The following is a 21972-nucleotide window of genomic DNA, read 5'->3' as shown; positions in this document are numbered from 1 at the left end:
CAAGGCTTGGGTGAATATCTCTTGGATTCTTTAACCGGAATCTTCGTGGTATAGGCTAGAACTGATGGCGGCATTCAAGAGAATCCGGAAGGTCTAACCTTGTCTGTGGTATTCTGAGTAGGATTCAATGATTGAATGACTGTGACGAGCTTCAAACTCCTGAAGGCTGGGCGGTTAGTGACAGACGCAAAAGAATCAATGGATTCTATTCAGGCTTGATCGAGAACCGACAGATGGATAGTCGTGCCGTGACAGGGTGCGTTGAACATTTCCACTAAGAGGATGGGAGGTAGCCACTGACAACGGTGAAACCCTTGCTTAAGCTTGCCATGGAAAGGAGTAGGAAGGATTGGATGAAGACAGTAGGAAAGCAGAGAGACGGAAGGGAAGGCATCTTCATACGCTTATCTGAAATTTCTACCAATGAATTACATAAGTATCTCTATCTTTATCTTTATGTTTTATGCGTTTATCACCATACCCATTTGAGTTTGCCTGACTAAGATTTACAAGGTGACCATAGCTTGCTTCATACCAACAATCTCTGTGGGATCGACCCTTACTCGCGTAAGGTTTATTACTTGGACGACCCAGTACACTTGCTGGTTAGTTGTGCGAAGTTGTAGTGATCACAATTTCGTGCACCAGCTATGCAGGCAACGAATGAGGTCCTTGGTCAGCAAGTTAATAATGAAAACGAGGATAACAGAGATAATAGGCCGATGACGTTGGCAACTTTTCTGAAGATAAACCCACCAACCTTTAGAGGAACTACAAATTTAATAGATGTTGATAATTGGTTTCAAGCGATGGAACGAGCTTTACAAGCGCAATAAGTGCCTGAGGACCAATGTGTTGAGTTTGCTACTTACCAGCTGGTGGGTGAAGCTTAGTATTGGTGGCAGGGAACCCGACACTTGCTGCAGCAAAATAACACCGTGATACCTTGGAATAATTTTCAATATGAGTTTTATAAAAAATATTTTTCAAACTCAGTAAGGATGGCGAAGGAGCTTGAGTTGCTAAAATTGAAGCAGGGTCCTGTGTCAGTGGCAGAGTATACCAATCGGTTTGAGGAACTATGCTGATTCTCTAGGATTTGTCAGGGTGTACTGAGGAATTTTGAAGAGTGTAAATGCATAAAATATGAAGATGGTGTGCGAAGTGACATCTTGAGTACAGTGGGCCCGATAGAGATAAGAGTTTTCTTTGAATTGGTAAAGAAGAGCAGAGTTACTGAGGATTGTGCAAGAAAGGCAGCATTGGATAAGGGTGATCACCGAGCTTTTGTTAGGAGAGATCAAGGGAAAAACTTTGCTCCTAGAGGATAGAATTTCAAGCGAGGAGGCTATGTTTCACAACCACATCAGGGCCATAACACCTTCTGGAGATTTAATAATAACAACAACCAAGGACGAATCAAAGGAAAGCAGATTCAGAATCCTCCCAACAACTTGACATGTAGGAGATGTGGGGCGTATTATCCGAACACTTCGTGCAGAGCTTGACTGGGTGTATGCTACTACTGTGGTAGAGCTGGGAATCTGTCTTGGAATTTTCCAAAGAGGAAGAGACAAGAAGTTGAGGGAGTTCAGCAGTAGGGACGTGTGTTTACCATGTCGGCGGTTGGTGTTGTGAGGTAGACACTCTTATTAGAGCTAATTGTGAAATCAGTGGTAAAATCTTAATTGCTTTGTTTGATACTGGGGCATCACATTCATTTATATCATCTGAGAAAGCTAATAAGTTAAGATTGAAGATAAACATACCAGCCTATGATTTGCAAGTCCATATTTTTGCCTCTGAGACTGTTGTAACTAGATTTGGTTGTCAACAAGTTCTGTTTCGAATTAGGCACCGAACTTTTGTCCATGATTTGATTTGCTTGCTGATGATTGGACTCGATCTAATCCTAGGTCTGGATTGGCTGTCAAAGCATCACGTGCTGCTAGATTGTTTTGAACGGTCAGTGCAATTTATATCGGAAGGACTGGTGGTGGCGAATGGATATTACTGGAATCCTGTCATGGTAATTGGTAAATTATAGTGGAAGTGAGTGTTCGGAATCATACTATTGGCAGCCAGTGTGTCGGGTGATGAACAAAGTTTGAATTAGATTCCAGTTGTGAATGAATTTTCAGAAGTATTACCTGAAGACATACCTGAGTTTTCTCCTTCCTGAGAGATCGAGTTTGCATTTGAGCTGGTTCCTAGAGCAGGATCAATTTTAATTGCGCCTTACTGAATGCCGCCATTGGAGATGGCTGAACTTATGGTTTAGCTGGAGGAGTTAATGAGTAAGAAATTCATTCGTCTGAGCGTTTTGCCGTGGAGAGCGCAGTGTTATTGGTGAAAAAGAAGGATGGAAGTATGCAGCTGTGCGTAGACTACAGACAACTAAACAAAGTGAAAGTAAATAATAAATCCTCGTTGCAGAGAATTGATGACGTGATGGACCAGTTGCAAGGAGCTGGTGTCTTTTTCAAGATTGACTTAAGGTCTGATTATCACCAAATAAGGGTGAGAGATGAAGATGTCTCGAAAACATTTTTTAGAACTCGGTATGGTCACTATGAATACACTGTGATGTCATTTGGGTTAACCAATACCGATGCAGTGTTCATGGACTATATGAACTGAATATTCTGTCCATTCCTGGATGAATTCATCATTGTCTTCATTGATGACATTCTAATCTACTCTAAGACTAAGGAGGAGCACGCGAAACACTTGCGGATCGTGCGGTAGATTCTGAAAGAGAGAAAGTTGTACGCTAAACTTTCTAAATGTGAATTCTGGAAGAATGAGGTGAAATTTCTAGGTCATGTAGTGAGTAAGCAGGGAATTAGCAGGATATTATCAGAGGTTTATCAAGGACTTTTCACAAATTGCGTTGCCTTTGACAAAGTTAACTTGAAAAGATGTGCCGTTTGTCTTGACATTAGAATGTGAGGAGAGCTTTCAAACTTTAAAGCAAAAACTAACTACAGCGCCTGTTCTTGTGTTACTCGAGCCTAATGAGTCTTTTGAGATGTATTGCGATGCTTCGTTGAAGGGTCTGGGGTGTGTGCTGATGTAACACCACAATTTTGTGGCAGATGCTTCACGATAGTTGAGACTGCATAAAGTAAAATATACGGCTCATGACCTGGAACTCACTGTGGTTGTGTTTGCCTTCTGTGGAGGCATTACTTTTATGGAGTTAAGTTTCAAATTTTCTCTGATCATAAGAGTTTGAAATATCTCTTTGATCAAAAGGAGCTTAATATGCACCAAAGAAGGTGGATGGAGTTACTGAAGGACTATGATTTCGAACTGAGTTACCATCTAGGAAAAGCTAATGTCGTGGTAGATGCTTTAAACCGGAAATCATTATATGTTGCTTGGATGATGCTAAAAGAAGAAACGTTATTGAAAGAATTTGAGAATCTGAACTTGGGCAATAGAGAGGTAGCTGGGAATATGTGCTTGAATCAATTACATATCTCCAGTGACTTCAAGGTTGAGATTCAAATGGCTTAGCAGAATGATCAAAAGCTGCAAAAAATGTTACAAATCATTGAACAGAAGAAACAACGAGAAGTTAGTAAAGACAGAGAAGGATTTTGGAGGTACACGGGAAGGATCTGTGTATCGAATGTAGGAGATTTGAGGCAAGATGTGTTAATAGAAGCTCACCGGAGAAAGTTTTTGATCCATCCAGGGACTACTAAAATGTATCATGACCTAAAAGCAATGTTCTGGTGGCCGAGAATGAAGAATGATGTGGTGTTGCATGTTTCAAAATGTTTGACTTGTCAGAAAGTAAATATTGAACACCAGAGACCATCTAGAACGTTACAACCTTTAGAAATTCCAGAATGAAAATGGAAAAGTATCACAATGGACTTTGTGTCTAGATTGGTGAGGACTCAGCCAGGATTTGACGCAGTATAGGTGATTGTGGATCGGTTGACAAAGTTTGCACACTTTTTGCCTATATGAATGAGTTATACCTTAGAGGAGTTAGCTTGTTTGTATATCAAGGAGATTGTAAGACTGCATGGTGTGTCTATAACCATAGTTTCTGATAGAGATCCTCGTTTTATTTCAAGATTTTGGGAGGCGTTTCAGAAAGCGTTTGGAACTCAATTGAGCTTAAGCACTACGTACCTTCCTCAAACCGATGGTCAATTGGAGAGGATGATACAAACCCTAAAAGATATATTGAGGGCTTGTGTTATGGACCAACTGGCGAGCTGGGATCGTTATATGCCGCTAGTGTTGTTTGCGTACAACAACAGTTACCATGTGAGCATGGAAATGGCTCCGTATGATACTTTGTATGGAAGAAAATGCCAATCTCTACTATATTAGTATGAAACTAGAGAGTCAAGTTTATTGGGGCCTGAGTTAGTAGCTGAAACCACAAAACAGATTAAGAAATTTTGCACAAAATGCTTACCGCTCAAAGTCACCAGAAAAGCTATGCCGATTAGATACGGAAACCGTTAGAATGTGATGAAGGAGATCATGTATTCCTAAGAGTCACTCCAACAATAGGAATGGGTAGAGCGATCAAAGCAAAGAAATTGAATCTTCGTTATATCGGTCTATTTCAAATCCTGAAGAGAATTAAACGGGTGGCGTATCGAATAACTTTACTACCACATCTTTCAAACCTGCACGACGTATTTCACATTTTGCAACTTCAGAAGTACACTTCTGATGCTAGCCACATTTCAGAGCCTGAATCAGTTCAATTGAAAGAGAATCTAACGCTTTAAATTACTTCGGTGCGAATTGACGATACTAGTATTAAGCGATTGCGGAGAAAGGAAGTCTCATTAGTAAAAGTTGCTTCGAGTCGAGCTGGAATCGAAGAGCACACCTGGGAACTTGAGTCAGAAATGAGAAAAGACTACCCACACCTAAATTTAGGTAACTGAATTTGAATTTTGAGGGAGAAATTCTTAATTAGGTGGGTAGGATGTAAACCCCGCGAAATAAATAAATAATTAACCAATAACTTAATTATTATTCAAAAAAATTAGGAAATTAAATTTTTATAATCTAGAGAATAGAAATATTAAAAATATGAATTTTGACACTAATTTTAAAAATTTTGGCCCAAAAGTAAACTAACGAACCGAACTGATTGAACCGGGTCCAAACCGGACTGAAGGCCCAACCCATTCACCATCATTTAATTGACTTCGGCCATTCCTTTCCCTTTCCATACTCCACTTCACTCAGGGGATGAAGCAAGCTAAGAAACCCTTAGCGTAACCCACTTTCAATTTTTAATCCATCATAATTTTCAATCCGGAGCTCCGATTGATGTGCTGTTTGCAGCCACGTGTTCGTCTCGAAATTCTCTTTAATTCTATTTGAAAAAAGTGGTAAAAAATTTGCATTTCTCACCCAATTATTTTCCTCCTCAATTTCATGATTTTTTAGTTTGGGTATTGAGAAATTAAATGATTTTGATAGTTTAGGTGAACTCTAGCAACAAAAAATTACTGGATTTTGTCTAATTGATCCGTAGTTAAGGTAAGAAACTATTGAACCTGTGTGAATCATTGAATTAGTGAATCCTATGATGATTATAGTGATATTATGTGAATTAGATTGTGTTCTTGTTGATCTGGAGTTCATTGGCTGGTTTGAAACAAAATCCGGATGATTAAGCTTGAGGAATTGACATTTGGAAGCTTGAAACTTGTGAAAGGAGATGTTTTTTAGGAAGAAATCGGCCAAGGTATGGTTTAAATTTCTTGTAGTTAATGTTTAATGTCACGTGAAAACTTAAGCTAGAAGACCTTAAGATAGGAATGAACTGAATGAATTATTGATGGATTGTGTATATGGTATGTGATGTGTGATTCGATTTTGTAAACAGTCTGCTATTGGAGTTGGTTGGTTTTTGAAAAACATTTATTGGAATTGGTTTGATTTTAAAATAATTTGATACTATAAATTATTTGAATGACCGAGAGGTGTTTGGTTTTGTGGTTAGGACCCTTGAGGGTGGCAGAAGTTCGAGTTTTAGATGAGATACTGCCAAAATTTTTATAAAAATTAGAGTTTTGATTTAAAGTGTTATTTAAAAAAAAGATCATTATATGGCTTGTATATTTGAGACTAATTGTTGGCCCTCTATCGCAAGATGTGACCGGACACTTTAACTCCCCGGGTTCCCTACGAGCAGGCGTATATAAAATAGAATATTATATTATTGAGTTTGAAGTTTGACTCCATGGAATATTATATTATTGGGCTTGGAGTTTGACTCCATGGATATTATTTTTGAACTTGGGATGCGTGCACAGAGGGACTGTCTAATGGTTAGCTACCAGGACATGTCGGGTTGGCTATATAACCGACAGATGAGACTCATCAGCCATAAGATAAGCATACATTATATGCATTTGTTTGTTTTGCTTGAGTGTGCATTATTTTGGTTTGCTTAACTGCTTAACTCTTTTTATCTGCTATTTGTTTTACTCGCTGTAATTGCATCCCTATCTGTGTTTTTCTAGCTTGAGTTTTATGTGTATATTTTCTATGAAACCCCTCTTGGCGGAGGTGTGGGGGATTTCCACCGGTGATTCGGAGGATTGGAGACAGAAAGTGAAGTATTTGGTTTAAGTTAGATTTAGAAGTTGAATACCTTAGATAACTTACTTAATTTTTGGTTTAGTTGGATATTTAAGCTAAAATCTGAGTGTCGGAGTTCTAGGAATGTCTTTAACTTTTCCCGGGACCTTTTATATTAACTATGCGGGCACCTTTACCATACTAAGAACCCTCGGTTCTCATTCCATACATATTTCTATTGTTTTTTAGATGCAGGTCGAGAGGTGCCTTGTTGAGCATATGGAGACCCTCCTTACAAGCGAAGAACTGTCTTATGGCTGTTATATTTTGTTTTAGACTATGTATATATTTATATAGAATCTCCGCATGTATATTTTGTATTTTGTCCCTCCTAGAGGTTGATTTGGAGAAACAGGTGTTTATTCTGTAGTTTGAGTTATATTTTGGGTTGTATAAATATGTATAATTACATACTCTGGTCGGCCTTAGTTTCGCAGGTCAAGTATGGAGTTTGATATTTGTATTTTGGAACACCGATCTGTATATCATGCTTTTAGCCTTCTTTTGATCTTACCTATCCGTTTTACGATTAATCATGTGAGTGTAACACGATTTTCTATTTTTGCTTTTGCTTAGTTTCTTCTTCAAGGGTCCTAGTTATGAAATTCTTTCAACTATACTTATATATGTCTTTCCTTTTGGAGGTTATAACACCTCGCCACCTCTACTTTACGACTTAAGCGTAAAGCTCTATGTGGTAGGGTGTTACAGAATCTGCCTGCTTCCAAGCAATGCAATGATTCTCCTGGTTAGTATCGGAATCCAGATAATCATAAGGATTATAGTAGTAAAGCTGGTTATCTCGGATTGATAACAGAAAGTTTCAATGGAATTATGGGACTAACTGGTCTTAGCTCTAGAATTTAAAGATTCTAGAAAAGTTTAAAATGCTTATTGGGGTAGCGATCAAAGATGCTCTTCCAACTATTGTCCTTAGATATAGAAGAGGTCTCGCTGATTTTGATTTATGTCAACGGTGCAATATGGACCAAGAGTCGGTGATACATTGCCACAGGGAGTGTGAGAAGGCAAAAGTCATTTGGAGGCTGGTAGACCCTCAATGTCTTGTGCCCCCGATAGATGTTAACTTTTATGATTGGTGTTGGTGTGTGAAATATATATAATATATCATTAGTTACTAAGAGTTTGACCAATAGAAACAAATTCTATTAATTTAATTTGATAGATGGCAAATTACTATTGGCTAGATAGTGCTGTTAGTTTTTGTTTTGCTATAATCATGTGATTCGGTTGAAGCTATAAAATAGTGGTTTTAGTCATTATAAAGGGTGTAATCTTTTTCATCTAATAAGAATCTTGATTCTCTCATTTTTGCTTTTTCCTTCTATTGCATCATAATCTGTGGCTTCAAACGGGTTTTATCATGGTGCGGTGAAGCGTGGATGCTGCAGATTAATGAGTGCATAGAGAATCAAGTTTTTGCCCCTTCTCTCTGCATCTTCCATGGCAGAATCCAAAGAAATAGTGAAAAATCCAGCGAATTCGCAGAACATGAATAAACAAAATCAGAATCTCTCTACATCAAACTTATAAACATTGGCAAGATTGATGAGTCAAATTGCATTCCTATAATCACAAGTAGCAAGAACCAACATCAATCCAATTCAAGATCCAACATCACCATACTACCTACATCCAAATGAAATACTAGGTTTGATTCTTACCCAATCTCCATTAATAACTCAAAATTATCACTCTTGGGCATGGTCTGTCTGGTTATCCATCAAATCCAAGAACAATTGAGATTCATTGATGGAACCCTACTAAAACTAGAAATAAGCGATCCCAATTTCGAACTCTGGGACATATGCAATACCTTTGTGCTATCGTGGATACATTTCTCTTTGAGCAAAGAAATCTTGCAAAGTGTTTTGTGGTGTAATGTTACCTCTGAACTTTGGAATGATCTGAAGCACCGCTTCTATGAGGGAGATCTTTTTTGTGTCGCAGAACTTCAAGAAGAGATGTATCTGATGAAACAAGGAGACTTCTCCATTACTGCATATTTCACCAAATTAAAAGGGATTTGGGAAGAACTTGATGAGTTCAGACCCATCCCAGACTGCAATTGCGAACTACAACGCTCGTGTGGGTTGAAAATTATGTGAGAATATCGCGAACAAGAGCATGCTATACGAATCTTGAGAGGTTTGAATGATTAGTACAGCACATTTAAATCACAAATTATGTTCATGTCCCCACTTCTTAATATAAACTCCATCTACTCCCTACTCTTGCAACAAAAAAGACAACTCATAGGATCTGACCACAATAAATGAAAAGATAGTGGTGAATGCTGTAAACATTAATGCTGGTAGCAAAAACCCTAACGATTTCACTTTGAATTTCAACCCACCCATGCGTGGAGGAAGAAGCGGTAACAACAGATCGAATAGAGGAAGAAGCGTTGTAGGTAGAAGATCATTGAGGAGCTGCTCTCACTGTGGAAAAACTGGTCACACAATTGAAACTTGCTACCATAAGTATGGTTTTTCCCCATCTACAAAGAAGATTTGGCACTCCCGCTATCAACAATCTTATTGTTACTAAGATTACCCCTGATGCAAGCAACAATCTCGATAACATCTCAGCCCCAATTGAAGACAAACAAAGCCTTGATTCCCTACTTACTGAAGGCCAAAAGAAAGCTCTAATTGCTATTTTTCAACAAGGAAGTGATCACCCTCACTCACTGCTTCAATCTCAAGTCGTTAACACTGTCATAGCACCATCAAAAGGTGTCTCCTACATGCTTTCCACATCTCATATATCCTTACACCCAAATAGTTGGATAATAGACACTGGTGCTACTACACATGTCACATTCTCCCTAAAAATTTTCAAACTTACAATGTTGTTGACCCTGTTTTAATCAAATGTCCCAATGGCACTGAAACAATTACCAATATTTATGGAACAGTTGTGCTATCACAGGATTTTATTTTAACCAATGTTTTTTATGTTCCCTCCTTTAAATTTAATTTAATCTTTATTTCAAAGGCCACTGATCTCTTATATTGTGAATTTTTGTTTAAAAATACACATTACGAGATACAGGTCAACCTTTCTTTGAGGATGATTGGTCATGCTAAGCAAAGAGGTGGGCTATACATTTTGGATAAAGAGGCATCTTCCACTAACTCCTAACCAAAAACTGCATATACAGTAAATTCAGATAGCACTTCACCAACCATCACTGCTAATACTACTAATAACTCCATTGATCAAGATACTTGGCACTGCAGACTAGGCCATATTTCTACTAATAGGTTATTAGAAATGCAAAAACATTATCCTTTTATTGTTTGTCTCTTAAATAATACCCCTTGTGAACCATGTCGTTATGCTAAACAAAAACGCATGTCCTTTAGCTTAAGCCAAACAAAGTCATAAAAATTGTTTGATTTAGTCCATATGGACATTTGGGGACCTGTTTCCACCCTATCATTCACTGGACACAAGTATTTCTTGACTATTGTTGAAGACAAAAGCAGATTCACATGGGTCTTCTTTATGAAAAATAAAAGTGAAACTTCATCTTTTATTGAGTATTTTGTTCATTTTATTAAATTCCAACATGGCATGAATGTCAAGTGCATTCGAAATGATAATGATGCTGAATTTAAAATGGCAATATTCTATGCATCAAAGGGTATCCTCCACCAAACCTCATGTGTCGAAACTCCTCAACAAAATGGGATGGTGGAGAGAAAACACCAAGAAATCTTAAACATAGCTAGAGCACTCTTATTCAAAGCAAACTTACCAAAAATCTTTTGGAAGCATGCCACTGCTCATGTTGTTCACATTCTTAATAGAGTGCCTAGCTCTGTTCATAAGAACTTTTCCCTTTATCAGCTTCTTTTTAACGAAATGCCAAACATCCAACATCTTAAAATGTTTGGATGTCTTGCTTTTGCATCAACTTTGGTTGCTCATAGACAAAAACTTGACAAACGATCACGAAAATGCATTTATTTGGGTATACAATCCGGCACTAAAGGTTTTCTTTTAATGGATGTTCATAACAAGCAGTTATTTGCAAGTCGAAATGTCATTTTTGATGAGCATATTTTTCCTTATGTTAACTCACAAAACACTGCATCTTCATCTCATTTCAGCCATGTTTTACCTATACATCCTCAAAATACCGCTTCTTCCAATGATATCACATATTTTCATAGTCTAGATAATTTCATCACTCCTGACATTACATCTAGTATCCCTCCCCCACACACACACATCATGATACATTTCATTCATCACAAAATCATGATAATGCCATAACAAGTGATATACCTCCTCCCACACAATCCACAACTGGTGAAAGTGCTATTTTGAGAAGGTCTACAATGGAAAGGTATAGACTAAGTTATTTGGAAGATTATCATTGTATGTCTACATCCACCTTTCTAATTCATGACCAATCGTCCACTCCTCAGAGGTATCTTATGTCAAATTATCTATCCGATGATTATTTATCTCAGTCACACAAAGCTCTTTCAATCACAATTACAACAAATCCCGAACCAACATCCTATGAAGAAGCAATCATTTATGATTGCTGGAGACAAGCTATTAAATCTGAGTTGCGTGCCTTGGAGAATAGCAACACTTGGAGGCTCACCTCTCTACCACAAGGGAAAAAGGCAATTGGGTGCAAATGAATTTTTAAAACAAAATACAAGTATGATGGGAGCATTGAAAGGCATAAAGCCATATTAATCACAAAGTGGTTAACACAAACTCAGGGTTATGATTACTTTGACACTTTTAGTCCAATAATTAAGATGATAATTCTTCGAGTGCTTTTAGCCATTATTGCAAGTAAGAACTGGTACTTTCACCAACTCGATATCAATACGACATTCTTACATGGTGACCTACTTGAAGAAGTCTACATGAAAGTGCCTCCGGGGCTGAACGGTCCACCAGGGACAGTTTGCAAGCTTCAAAGATCCCTATACGGCCTCAAACAAGCAAGCTGCCAATGGAATTCAAAATTATGCTCAGTATTGATCCAATCCAGTTACACTCAATCACAGAAAGATCATTCCTTATTCACTAAATCAACACAAACAGATTTTATATCAATCTTGATCTATGTAGATGATCTAGTCATAGCAGGAGACAACATCAATGAAATTCAACATATCAAGAAGAAGCTTGATGATCTATTCAAAATCAAGGACCTGGGAGAACTCAAATTCTTTTTAGGCATGGATGTTGCATGAAGTAAGAAGCGTATAGCCCTATATCAACACAAATACACCTTAGACTTGTTAAAAGAGTATGGATTGTTGCACTGTAAACCAACCAGATGAACTACTCTACACAACTCTCTAAGTCTACTAGTACACCTTTGGAGGATGTTAAGCCATATAGAAGACTTATTGGGAGACTTATCTACCTTACAAATACAAGACCTGACATATGCTATGCTGTTAGCAAGCTAAGTCAGTTCTTAGATTGTGCTACTGATGAGCACTTTAAAGCTGCCCTGCACATCTTAAGATATCTAAAGCATGCTCCATCCAAAGGGTTACTGTTTGATTGCAGTTGTGATTTGTCTTTAAGAGGCTTTACCAATTCTGATTAGGGAACTTGTCCTGTCACTCGAAGGTCCGTGTTTGGGTGTTATTTTTTCTTAGGAAATTCATTAGTCTCGTGGAAAAGTAAAAAACAACAAATCGTAGCTCGCTCCTCCTCTGAAGCGGAATATCGAACCATGACATTGGCCACTTGCGAAGGAATTTGGCTCATCTATATTCTGAACAGCTTTAGAATTACGTTAGTCAAGCCCATGACACTGTTCTGTGACAGTCAGTCAGCAAGACATATCGCATCCAATCCTGTGTTTCATGAAAGAACGAAACATATAGAGATCGATTACCACAAGGTCAAGGAGAAAGTACACGATGCAATGGAAGCCTAAAGTTAATGTCAATTCCTTCCAAGAATATATAACAGATGTTTTGACTAAGCCGTTACCTCCAGGACCATTCGAAATCTTGTGCAGTAAACTAGACTAGACATGTATAACATATACCGTCTTAATTTAAGGGGGATGTTGGTGTTTGAAATATATATAATATATTATCAGTTACTAATAGCTTGACCAGTAGAAACAAAGTCTATTAATTTAATTTGATAATTGGCTAATTACTATTGCTAGATAATACTGTTAGTTTTTGTTTTGCTATAATCATGCGATTCAATTAAAACTATAAAATAGAGATTTTATACATTATAAAGGATGTAATCTTTTTTATCTAATAAGAATCCTGATTCTCTCTTTCTTGTTTTTTCCTTCTCTTGCATTATAATCTGTGGCTTCGAACAAATTTTATCAGCTGGTTAAGAAACGCTGTTAAAGGAAGAGAATTCATCTTTGCATCAACATTATGGTAGATTTGGAGGCATAGATGCCAACATATTTTTTATGTAGTCGATGTTTGGTCAGATAGGAAGACGGCGGCACTCGCAAGGTCAACGACGGATGACGTAAAAGGTTAAATGCATAATTTCTCATCTTTCAACTTCTATGAGCAGAGTCCAATCTAAAAACCTCCTCCATAGATTGTCATAAAAATTAATTGTGATGCTAATATTTACCGTGATGAGGAGTGTGCTAGTTTTGGATGCCTTTTGAGGGATTTTGCTGGTGCTTGGATTCTAGGTTGCTCTGATTCTCTTCCAGTGTGGTCCATTAACAGGTGCAAGCTATTCGCGGTTTAGCATGACCTTGTTCTGGTGTAGGAGTGTAGCATCAAGCAAATTATTTATAAAACTGATTGCCTCGAAGTATTCCTTCTTTCTAAAAGCATTTGAAACTCAGAATGCTTGTGATTGTGATCTTCCCAGTAAAATCTATGATCTCCTTTATGATTATTAACTTTAAATTTTGTTATAATTGTGTGTGTTCAACTATATGATTATTAAATTTTATTATAATTGTGTATTTTTTTAAACTATGTTAGATATGTTGGAATATAAAATATATAATGAGAATAAATTAAATAATTAAAAATATAAAGAGGGTATCAACATTTATTGTTTAGTCGTTACTCAATCATTAATTCAATTTTTAGTTCTTTTTGTCTGATAATTCAACAACACACTTTATTTCATATTTTCAAATATTGATAGCTAAGATTGCCTTTATTTTTTAGAATATGATAAGATAAAACACTGAGAACAAGACATAAAGAATACAGACATAGAATTTAATGTTCTTGTATTTTGTTTGGTAATAAAATAAAATAAATTATAAAAATTTAATTTATTCTCATTTTTTTATTCAAAAAATTTGAGGAGAAAAATATAATAATAAAAAATATAATTATTAAAATTTAACAAGAATAATAAAAGAAAAAAATAAAAAATAAGTTGTGTTCTTTATTAGTGATAGACACAAAATACACTATTTTAATATTTTTAGACACAATATCACTATTCATATCTCATCTGTCAAAAACGATTTTATATTTTTATATATATATTTGGTCAGAAAACAATATATATTTATACACAATAATATAGTATGTGATTTTTTGTGATAACAACTTACCATAGTATATTTTTTTTAACACGGAGCCACGGTCTAGGCCCAAAACAAGAGGCAAATGAAAAACAGAGAAAGGAATCTGCTCTCCTACGTGCACGGTAGTGCAGAATTCCAGCAGCAGCAACCATTGAAACGCCGCTAGCCTTCCCTCCTCCAGGTATGTTGAAACGCCACTTCCCGCTCTAAATTCTTTAACTGAATAATTTGGTTTAGGATCGAAGAAGTCTCTTTTTGCAAAATGCCCTGTGATGCAGTTACCGAATTACTTCCAATCATAATAAGTAAAACCCCAAACTATTGTTAAACCCTGATTCCTAAATTATGGGAAACGAGTTCTAGAAACTGCTAGTGTTTTTCCTCCATCATCCTTCAACAAGTAGCACGATTGGTTCTGAGAGTCTGATTTTGTCTACTTTGATCTCATTCCTTTGCCCGTGCTTCACATTTTTTATGCAATTTTTGTGCTTCATTATTATTCACTGAATTGACATCTTATAATTATGTGCAGAACCGAAACTTGTAGTGAGAATTGGAGTCAAGTAAAAGAAGAAATGGCGTTCAGAGGCAAAGAGATGATGAAGAAAGTGTTGAAGAGAGTTGGAGAGAACAATTTGAACCCAAGAGTGAAGGAATCGCTGGAGAAATGTATACCTCGAAGCAAGGTTGTAATGGGTCGTGCCAAACGCGGTCTATTTGCCGGTAGACACATTCAGTTCGGCAACAGTGTTAGTGAGGATGGCGGTAACAAGTTCGTAGCTTGATGCTTTTTTAATTTTACTTTTCTTATTTGCAGCTTCTTCTTTAAATGATGTTGAAAATGTTTGTGCTTTAGCTTTTAGTTGTAGATACATATTTTTGCGGATTCTGAATTGTTTGAATGCCATAGGTTAGTGTTACTGTTTACGTGCCTCTGTTTAACTGTTGAATTTTTTGAGAAGCGTTTTAGGATATGGTATTGGAGCTTTTTAGGGCCAAGTGGTCTTGAGTTCTTTCTTCATTTTTACATTTCAGCACTAGCTAGACTGCACTTGTGTATTGCTAGAGGCTAATGTATCTTTACTTTATACTATGTCCATGATGATATTTAAATCCTCTGTTATGAGTCTACTTGAAGTTACTTTTTAAAATGGATTTGGCTACATAATGGTATGAATGAGTATGCAGTAGTTTCAAATGGCTTCAGTCCGTAATCAAAGAATAACTCCTTTACAGCCATTCAGAATGGTATAAATGGGTATTCTTGTGGTGGTACATATTTGAGTCATTTTGTTAGTACATAGTAGTGATTTATTTTCAGAGTTTCAGTGCTAAAACAGAATGACTCTTTATATTTCTTATTCTCGTGATAAAATTTTATGTAAATTTTATAAAGAACTAAGATGTTTCTGTTATATCTCGGTTTATCTCTAGATTCCCAATAGTCAATAGTATAAGAACAAGGATTTATTCTTCAAGTTAGAAATAGAACCTAGTTGCTAATTGTCTTTGCTAGGAAAGTACTGTCACGGCCCATCCCTATAGGTAAGATTTATAAAGAGAGGTGATTGTCCTCTCACTAATCGCTCACTTATTGAGCCATTGGTAACCAGATGCAATCTTGCCAATCTCACTTTTGAAGAGAGAGTTGCAACCATTAGAAATTACTGTCTATTTCATGGACTCTGAGTTGGACTAAACACTGGATAAACCTTTTCAATGGACTAAACACTGGATAAACCTCTTCAATTGACTTGGTACCATTGGTTACATAAACCTCCTTGTTGACTTTCTTTTCTCATAGTTTGAATCTATCCCCATTGTTGATAATTAGTGTCTCAATTCATTGGATGATTCTTAAACTTAAGTTTCTGAAGGATTCTAATTGGATTGGAGCCAGTAAATTCATTAGTCTTGCCCTTGGATGTTTAATAATACCAGTACTTTAACAGTTGAGTACATTTGTTAGGCAGGATATAGATCCAAATAGTTGTGCTTGCAGCATTACACCACATCTTGCAACATCTTGTTTATCACAGTAATTGATGATAATTACATAATTGTTTATCATTATGTTTGTTTAATGATCCCAACACAGTTTAGAACTTGCATATCATCGTTTGTTTCCTTGACTGTGTTGGGGCAGTTTCTTCACCTTTTGAATATGTAAGAGAAGAAAGAAAGAACAAACCAGACGTCAATATTGATGAGAACTTGTTTGTTAAATGATTTGATAGGACAAGGAGAACGTGGAAACCTAATGTCCAAGAAAAGCGGCTCTTCAGTTACATCCTGGATCGTCACATTCGGGTCAAAGTGACAACCCATGCCCTTCGTTGCATAGACAAGGCTGGTGGGATTGATGAATACTTGCTGAAAACTCCTTACCAAAAGATGGACACTGAGATCGGTGTCTTCTGGAAGGCAAAGATGGAGAAGCTCTATGAAGAGCTTGGCGAGAAGGAGGTTGTGTTCTTTGCTCCAGAGGATGAAGCCAAGTTTGAACAAGGCTTTAAAGATTTGAAGCTATCTGAAAAGGAAGCGCGTAAGGAAACCAGAAGAAAAATGTTTGCCGGGATAAGCAAGCACAAGCTGATTGGGGTAGAAAGTAAAGATGGTCAATCTATTGAGAATGGCGAAGAAATCTCCCATGGTGCTCAGAAACAGTTGGTCCCAGTTTCATATGTGTTGGCTGCTGACAAGCTCAAAGTTGGCAGTTATGTTTCTAATCAATGATGTGTTACCTGATAATAGTGGTGGTGTAATCTGTATCAGCTCATGGCTGTTTCACTCAAAGAGTATTGAAGCTTTTCACTCATTGCATTTTCATGGTGTAGTTTTTACAGCCAAAAGCGGCATTCTAAATAATGAACAAAGAAGAGTATTGTCTTCATGTTGTTTCTCGGTTGTTCAATTTTGGTCCTTTGGGTTGTGTATTGCCTAAATTTTTTACTGTTTTCCTTAAGCGGGAGAATGCTTTTGAGCTTTCTGGCCATACTAGTTAAAATGACGCATAAAATAACCGTCGATTTTTTGGACGTAAAATTAGATCTTAGAAGTATGCATCGTGAAATAACAATATGGTTATTGTTAACAGAAGTAACAAGTAGTAACCTATTACTCAGATCCTATATTAAACATTAATAAATTGTGTCAATCATCGATGTCTAATTAGATGAAAATAGTTACCTAATTCAAAAACACATAGAAATAGTGAGTTTTAACAATATATACTGCAAGCATAACGTGGTTAAGCCACAAACGGGAGATAGCATCCATAATAAAAGGTTCTAAGAGGAGAATATTTACCGATACATCCATAATAATATTTACCGATACATCCATAATAAAAGGTTCTAAGAGGAGAATATTTACCGATACACTATGCAAGCATAACCAGTACATATATTTACACATAAACTACTGACAGACTAGCAGACTAAGATGAATAGACGATCGCAAACTTAAGCTATCAGTTCATCACAAACTAGACAAAATCATATTTACATATAGATTAATGATCTAGCATAAACTTTTCAAGATGCCGTTACAGTCTCAGGAGTTGCTGCTGGCGCACCACTGGGAGGTGAAGTATTACTTGTACTAGCACCATCAGGGGGCCCAGTTTTGGCATCCTTTTTGGATTCTGATGATGGTGGTGGCTTGGCGTTCATATGTGGAGGGGGATTATGCTTGAGCTTCAATAGTATCTGGCGCATTCTTGAAAGGTCAGTTGGCTTCCCTGGCTTTGGACCCTGAATTACCACAATAGAAGGCTTCTTCTCTTTATCCTTCTTCCCTCTTTTCTCTATAGCTGCAACTTCACGGGGTATGAGTTCGCCAATTGCCTTCCAGTAGTTCTTGTCGGCTTCAGCATGAAACTTGTCTCGGTTTTCTAAAAATAGCTGCCATACCACAGACATTGAATAAAATCTTTCAACACAGTGCCTTTAGAGTTAACAAAACTAAGATCCTAATAGAATTGCAGCTTAAAATAGCACAACATTAAGTTTATAGTTGAGGTAGTTGCACAATTTATTCTATTTTGAATAGAAGATGTAGTTGCATATATTACCACCTGTAAACATATAGCAGCTAAAAAAACACAAGACTACAAATCTACAATACAATATGCTATTAGCACAACTAAGTAATTGAAACATCAAGGGCTTGCAATATGCTAATTCTTTCATAAACTGGTAAAATAAATTGAGTGAATGCTTACATGTGAAATTCAATCTTGTCAGGGTCAGTGAAAGTGCAACTTAAACTAAATGGTAGTCAAAGTGTCAGAAATGAGTTAAAATTGCCTAGGCTTGAAGCAAGCATGGCCTCTCAAAATAACAAAATATGATACTTAGACTAAGCCCAGGTTTAATACATATCAAGTCTAAGACTCTGATTATCTATATCAAATACTTAAATTTTTATTCTGCTTGGTTGATGCAAAATAATATTTGTAAATCCTCACAATTTTAACCTAGTTATCAACTTAACATTTAGAAATTAACATCATATGCTTTTAAGGTCAAAATGAAAATGGCACTGAATCCATCATCATTACACTCAAGAGTCAAGAGGACCATAACTAAAATAATCTTAATCCAGCATAGTTCTATAGGATTTCACATTTGTTTTTGGATTGTTAACCAAAACTCAAGAGTATAAACATATTTTTGCATTCCCTGGTACATTTGCCAGCAGTATCCACATTTATATGCAACATTTACCAAGCATTTTGCCATTAGATAAAATCAGCTACAAAAATCAAATGATGCCATTGTACCCTATCAGAAACCAAAACATTTATGAGGCCATAAAAAATAAGCCACCATGTATTTTTTACATAAATACATATGTTGTTTAACTTTATTTTTTAATATATATTCTATATGAGTAGCTAATTTAATAGCTGTTTTTTGGATACATGTAATATGGTTATTGTAAACCAAATCTAGAAGCAACACATTTACTGTTAATCGTTTTTGTGTTTTGTCTATAGTCACTTACAGGTATCTTTGCGACATAGCGTTCACGCAGGAAAACACCATCTTGTGAATACTGTTATATGATATCAACTGCCCTAAGCCCCTAACTATGTATATCTCCCTTTAATCACAAGATCAGTAAACAATGTAAGGCACTTGTTTAAAAAAGTGTTATTTGTGTTGGGCATCAGAGTGAGCGGAACATAATAACACAACTCAAATTTGAAAGTGAAAAAATGGTGAAACTTATACAATAGTTTATCTTTAGACAATAATATCCTTGCGATGCCACATCATCGACATATCTTTGTGATTTGCAGATGCGACTACAACCTCCAAACACTAAGTAGGGATTAGTTGTCAGCCTCTTGGCTTTCATGATGACATGAGCACCATTTGACACCATCAAAATTCCTCCTTGTGTTGATCTTGTACCCTTGAGCATCCAAGAGCCCAACAAATAAATTCTTTTCTAGGCCCTTTACATGTCTCACACAATGAATTGTGCGTATGAAACTTTTAAACATTTTGATTTTAATGGTACCAATACCCACAATTTCTAAGGAATGATCATCTCTTATGAGCACCGATTTTGATGAAATTGATTCATAGGTGCTAAACAAATTCCGATGCAAAGTCAAATTATACATTACAACAGAATCCAACAACCAAGAATAAGCTAGTTGTTCACCACCTTCACAACCAATCGCCGCTTGACTGCATAAAACATCTCCATCGCCAGAGGTATATGCACCGGGAATGGATCCTCTCAATTTTTTTCCTCTCAATTGCTTAGTCAAGTGTGATCTCTTACTAGTTACTATTCAACATTTTCTCTCACATGTTTTCTCTTGGTCCCATTTAAAAAATGTATGATGAGAGATCACACTTGACAAAATAATTGAGAAAAAAGAAATTGAGAAAAAAGAAATTGAGCCATCCCCTATATGCAAAACATCCTTGTGAGATTGTTGCACCAAAATTTTTTATGTACTTTTCTTATTAAACCAACAATCTTTCTTTAAGTGACCTTTCTTGCCACAATTGTAGCAAGTAAAATTCTTCCTCTTCTAATACTTTGATCTAGTACGACTCTGACTCCCACTAGAGCCACGTTCCGCAGATTTGCCTCTCACCCAACAAAGCATCTGCTTACCTTGAACTCTCTGCTCGATTGTTTTTGTTTTTCCACCTGCTTTCTGATTCAAGAATAATGCCTGTGACATCACCAAATTGGAGTTGATCTGCAATTTTGTTGTTGGTGATGTTGATGATGAGTTGATCATATGAGTCTGGTAAACTCTAAAGAAGAAGCTCAACACATTCATTTTCTGTAATTGGACACCCCATAGTTGTTAGCTGTGAAAATAAAGTATTCAGATCGTTGATGTGATCTGTGACTGATGTAGACTCACTCATACGAAGAGTATAGAGTCTCCTTTTCAGGAATATCTTGTTGTGTAGCGACTTGGGCTCGTACAATTTAGTGCGTGCATCCCAAATTTCCTTTGCTATCTTTTTCTCTAAGATGCTTGACAATACAGAATCTGCCAGACTGCCATTGCCAAATGTAAGTTGGGAACAACGTTGCTATCCATCTCCTTCCACTTGTCATCGGCAATACCTACAAGTCTACCTTTAATTGTATCTAAGCAATTTTCCTTCCTCAAATTTGCTTTGATCTTCAGTTTCCAAAAGGAGAAGTTACTTCCATTGAGTTTTTTTTATCTCAAATTTTGTTGCCATGGTTTTGGCACCAATCTGCTGATTTACAGCAGAAAAATTAAGAACCTAAAGCTCTAATATCACTGCTAGGCACCACAGTAATAATAGAAATATTTATTCTCAACACACTCACTAATTGTGTATTAGACATATATGTATATATTGTTAATTAAGGCTGCAGCATAAAAAATATCTTGTAGCAGTTTAGTTATTACACATTATTTGTAACTAATCATTATGCTTCATCTTTTGCCAATAATCCACCTCCAAATGAAGCTTGTGCTGTCAATACATCCCTTACCTTATCACTTGTAATTAATAGCTTTCTTATTCTCAACATTAACCTCACGCTTCTTGTAGAACTCAACTTTGTACTCATCCGCTTCCTCTATAATCTGCATCCTCATCTCCTTCTCCTTCTTCTCCTTCTCCTCCAATCGAATCGCGTTTTGCCTGAAACATCATCAAATTCTTCATCATCATCACATTTCACCATCAAAATTAAACCTGTAAATTCATACGTAATAAAAAATAGCCTTCGAAATATTAAAATATCTAAAAATTGGAAAGAAAATAATATTACAGTTTTTCAAAAAAAAAGAAAAAAAAATCAATATTGTGCAGACGGTATGTGATCACTTCTTTCACCTTCGCCACTCCCTCAAAGCAAGCCCCTCGCCGGGAACGACATCAGAGACACCGAAACCTCTGCCAACGTCCTCCCCGTTCTGCTCCACCGAGAACGCCATGAATCCCCAGCGGCAGAATACATAGACGGCGGAGAAGGATACAAAACAATTAATATGAAGGAGAGATGGTTTTGTGTTCGGCCAAAAAGGGGAGAAATGGTGTTTAGGTTGTGTGAAAATGAAGGAGTGAAGGAGGGTTTATATAGGAGAGGGGAAGGGTAGAGTTCGGTCATTTGAGGGTGGGTTTGGGTGGGAAAGTGGTTTGAATTTGAATGGTGAGGTAGGTGGGGTTTTATGAAGGATGGATGTGAGTGGTGAAGAGAAAGAAGGGATTTGATAGGTGAAGGGTTTTTGGGGAAGAGGTGTT

General features: G+C 36.6%; 3 protein-coding genes across 3 annotated transcripts; 1 reads left to right on the top strand and 2 right to left on the bottom strand.

The window, feature by feature from the left end:
- The first annotated feature begins 14247 nt into the window (after positions 1–14247).
- LOC107475170 (54S ribosomal protein L24, mitochondrial) lies at positions 14248–17140 on the top strand. Its single transcript, XM_016094792.3, has 3 exons — positions 14248–14384; positions 14736–14975; positions 16441–17140. The coding sequence occupies exons 2-3, from the start codon at positions 14779–14781 to the stop codon at positions 16937–16939; spliced, it is 696 nt and encodes a 231-aa protein (XP_015950278.1). The 5' UTR covers positions 14248–14384; positions 14736–14778; the 3' UTR covers positions 16940–17140.
- Positions 17141–17388: 248 nt separating this feature from the next.
- Positions 17389–18148, bottom strand: LOC127744850 (clathrin light chain 1-like). The gene has a single exon (XM_052257576.1). It carries the CDS (start codon positions 18124–18126, stop codon positions 17740–17742), a length of 387 nt encoding a protein of 128 aa, XP_052113536.1. The 5' UTR covers positions 18127–18148; the 3' UTR covers positions 17389–17739.
- A 1985-nt stretch (positions 18149–20133) lies between these two features.
- LOC107475171 (clathrin light chain 2) lies at positions 20134–21778 on the bottom strand. Its single transcript, XM_021135696.2, has 2 exons — positions 21565–21778; positions 20134–21369 (listed from the first exon to the last, which is right to left on the bottom strand). Exons 1-2 carry the CDS (start codon positions 21663–21665, stop codon positions 21222–21224), a joined length of 249 nt encoding a protein of 82 aa, XP_020991355.1. The 5' UTR covers positions 21666–21778; the 3' UTR covers positions 20134–21221.
- Between the last annotated feature and the right edge of the window lie 194 nt (positions 21779–21972).

The sequence above is a fragment of the Arachis duranensis genome, chromosome 2 (assembly GCF_000817695.3).
Source record: "Arachis duranensis cultivar V14167 chromosome 2, aradu.V14167.gnm2.J7QH, whole genome shotgun sequence".
Lineage (NCBI taxonomy): Eukaryota > Viridiplantae > Streptophyta > Magnoliopsida > Fabales > Fabaceae > Arachis > Arachis duranensis.
The sequence above is the reverse complement of the archived record's forward strand: the minus strand, read 5'-3'. Positions and strand labels throughout refer to the sequence as shown.

Excerpts from the sequence above, each read along its gene's own strand:
- LOC107475170 (XM_016094792.3), top strand. The coding sequence starts at position 14,779 with ATGGCGTTCAGAGGCAAAGAGATGATGAAGAAAGTGTTGAAGAGAGTT. Across the intron at positions 14,976-16,440 it reads AGTGAGGATGGCGGTAACAA|GACAAGGAGAACGTGGAAAC; the intron begins GTTCGTAGCTTG and ends ATGATTTGATAG.
- LOC127744850 (XM_052257576.1), bottom strand. The coding sequence starts at position 18,126 with ATGTCTGTGGTATGGCAGCTATTTTTAGAAAACCGAGACAAGTTTCAT.
- LOC107475171 (XM_021135696.2), bottom strand. The coding sequence starts at position 21,665 with ATGGCGTTCTCGGTGGAGCAGAACGGGGAGGACGTTGGCAGAGGTTTC. Across the intron at positions 21,370-21,564 it reads GCTTTGAGGGAGTGGCGAAG|GCAAAACGCGATTCGATTGG; the intron begins GTGAAAGAAGTG and ends ATGATGTTTCAG.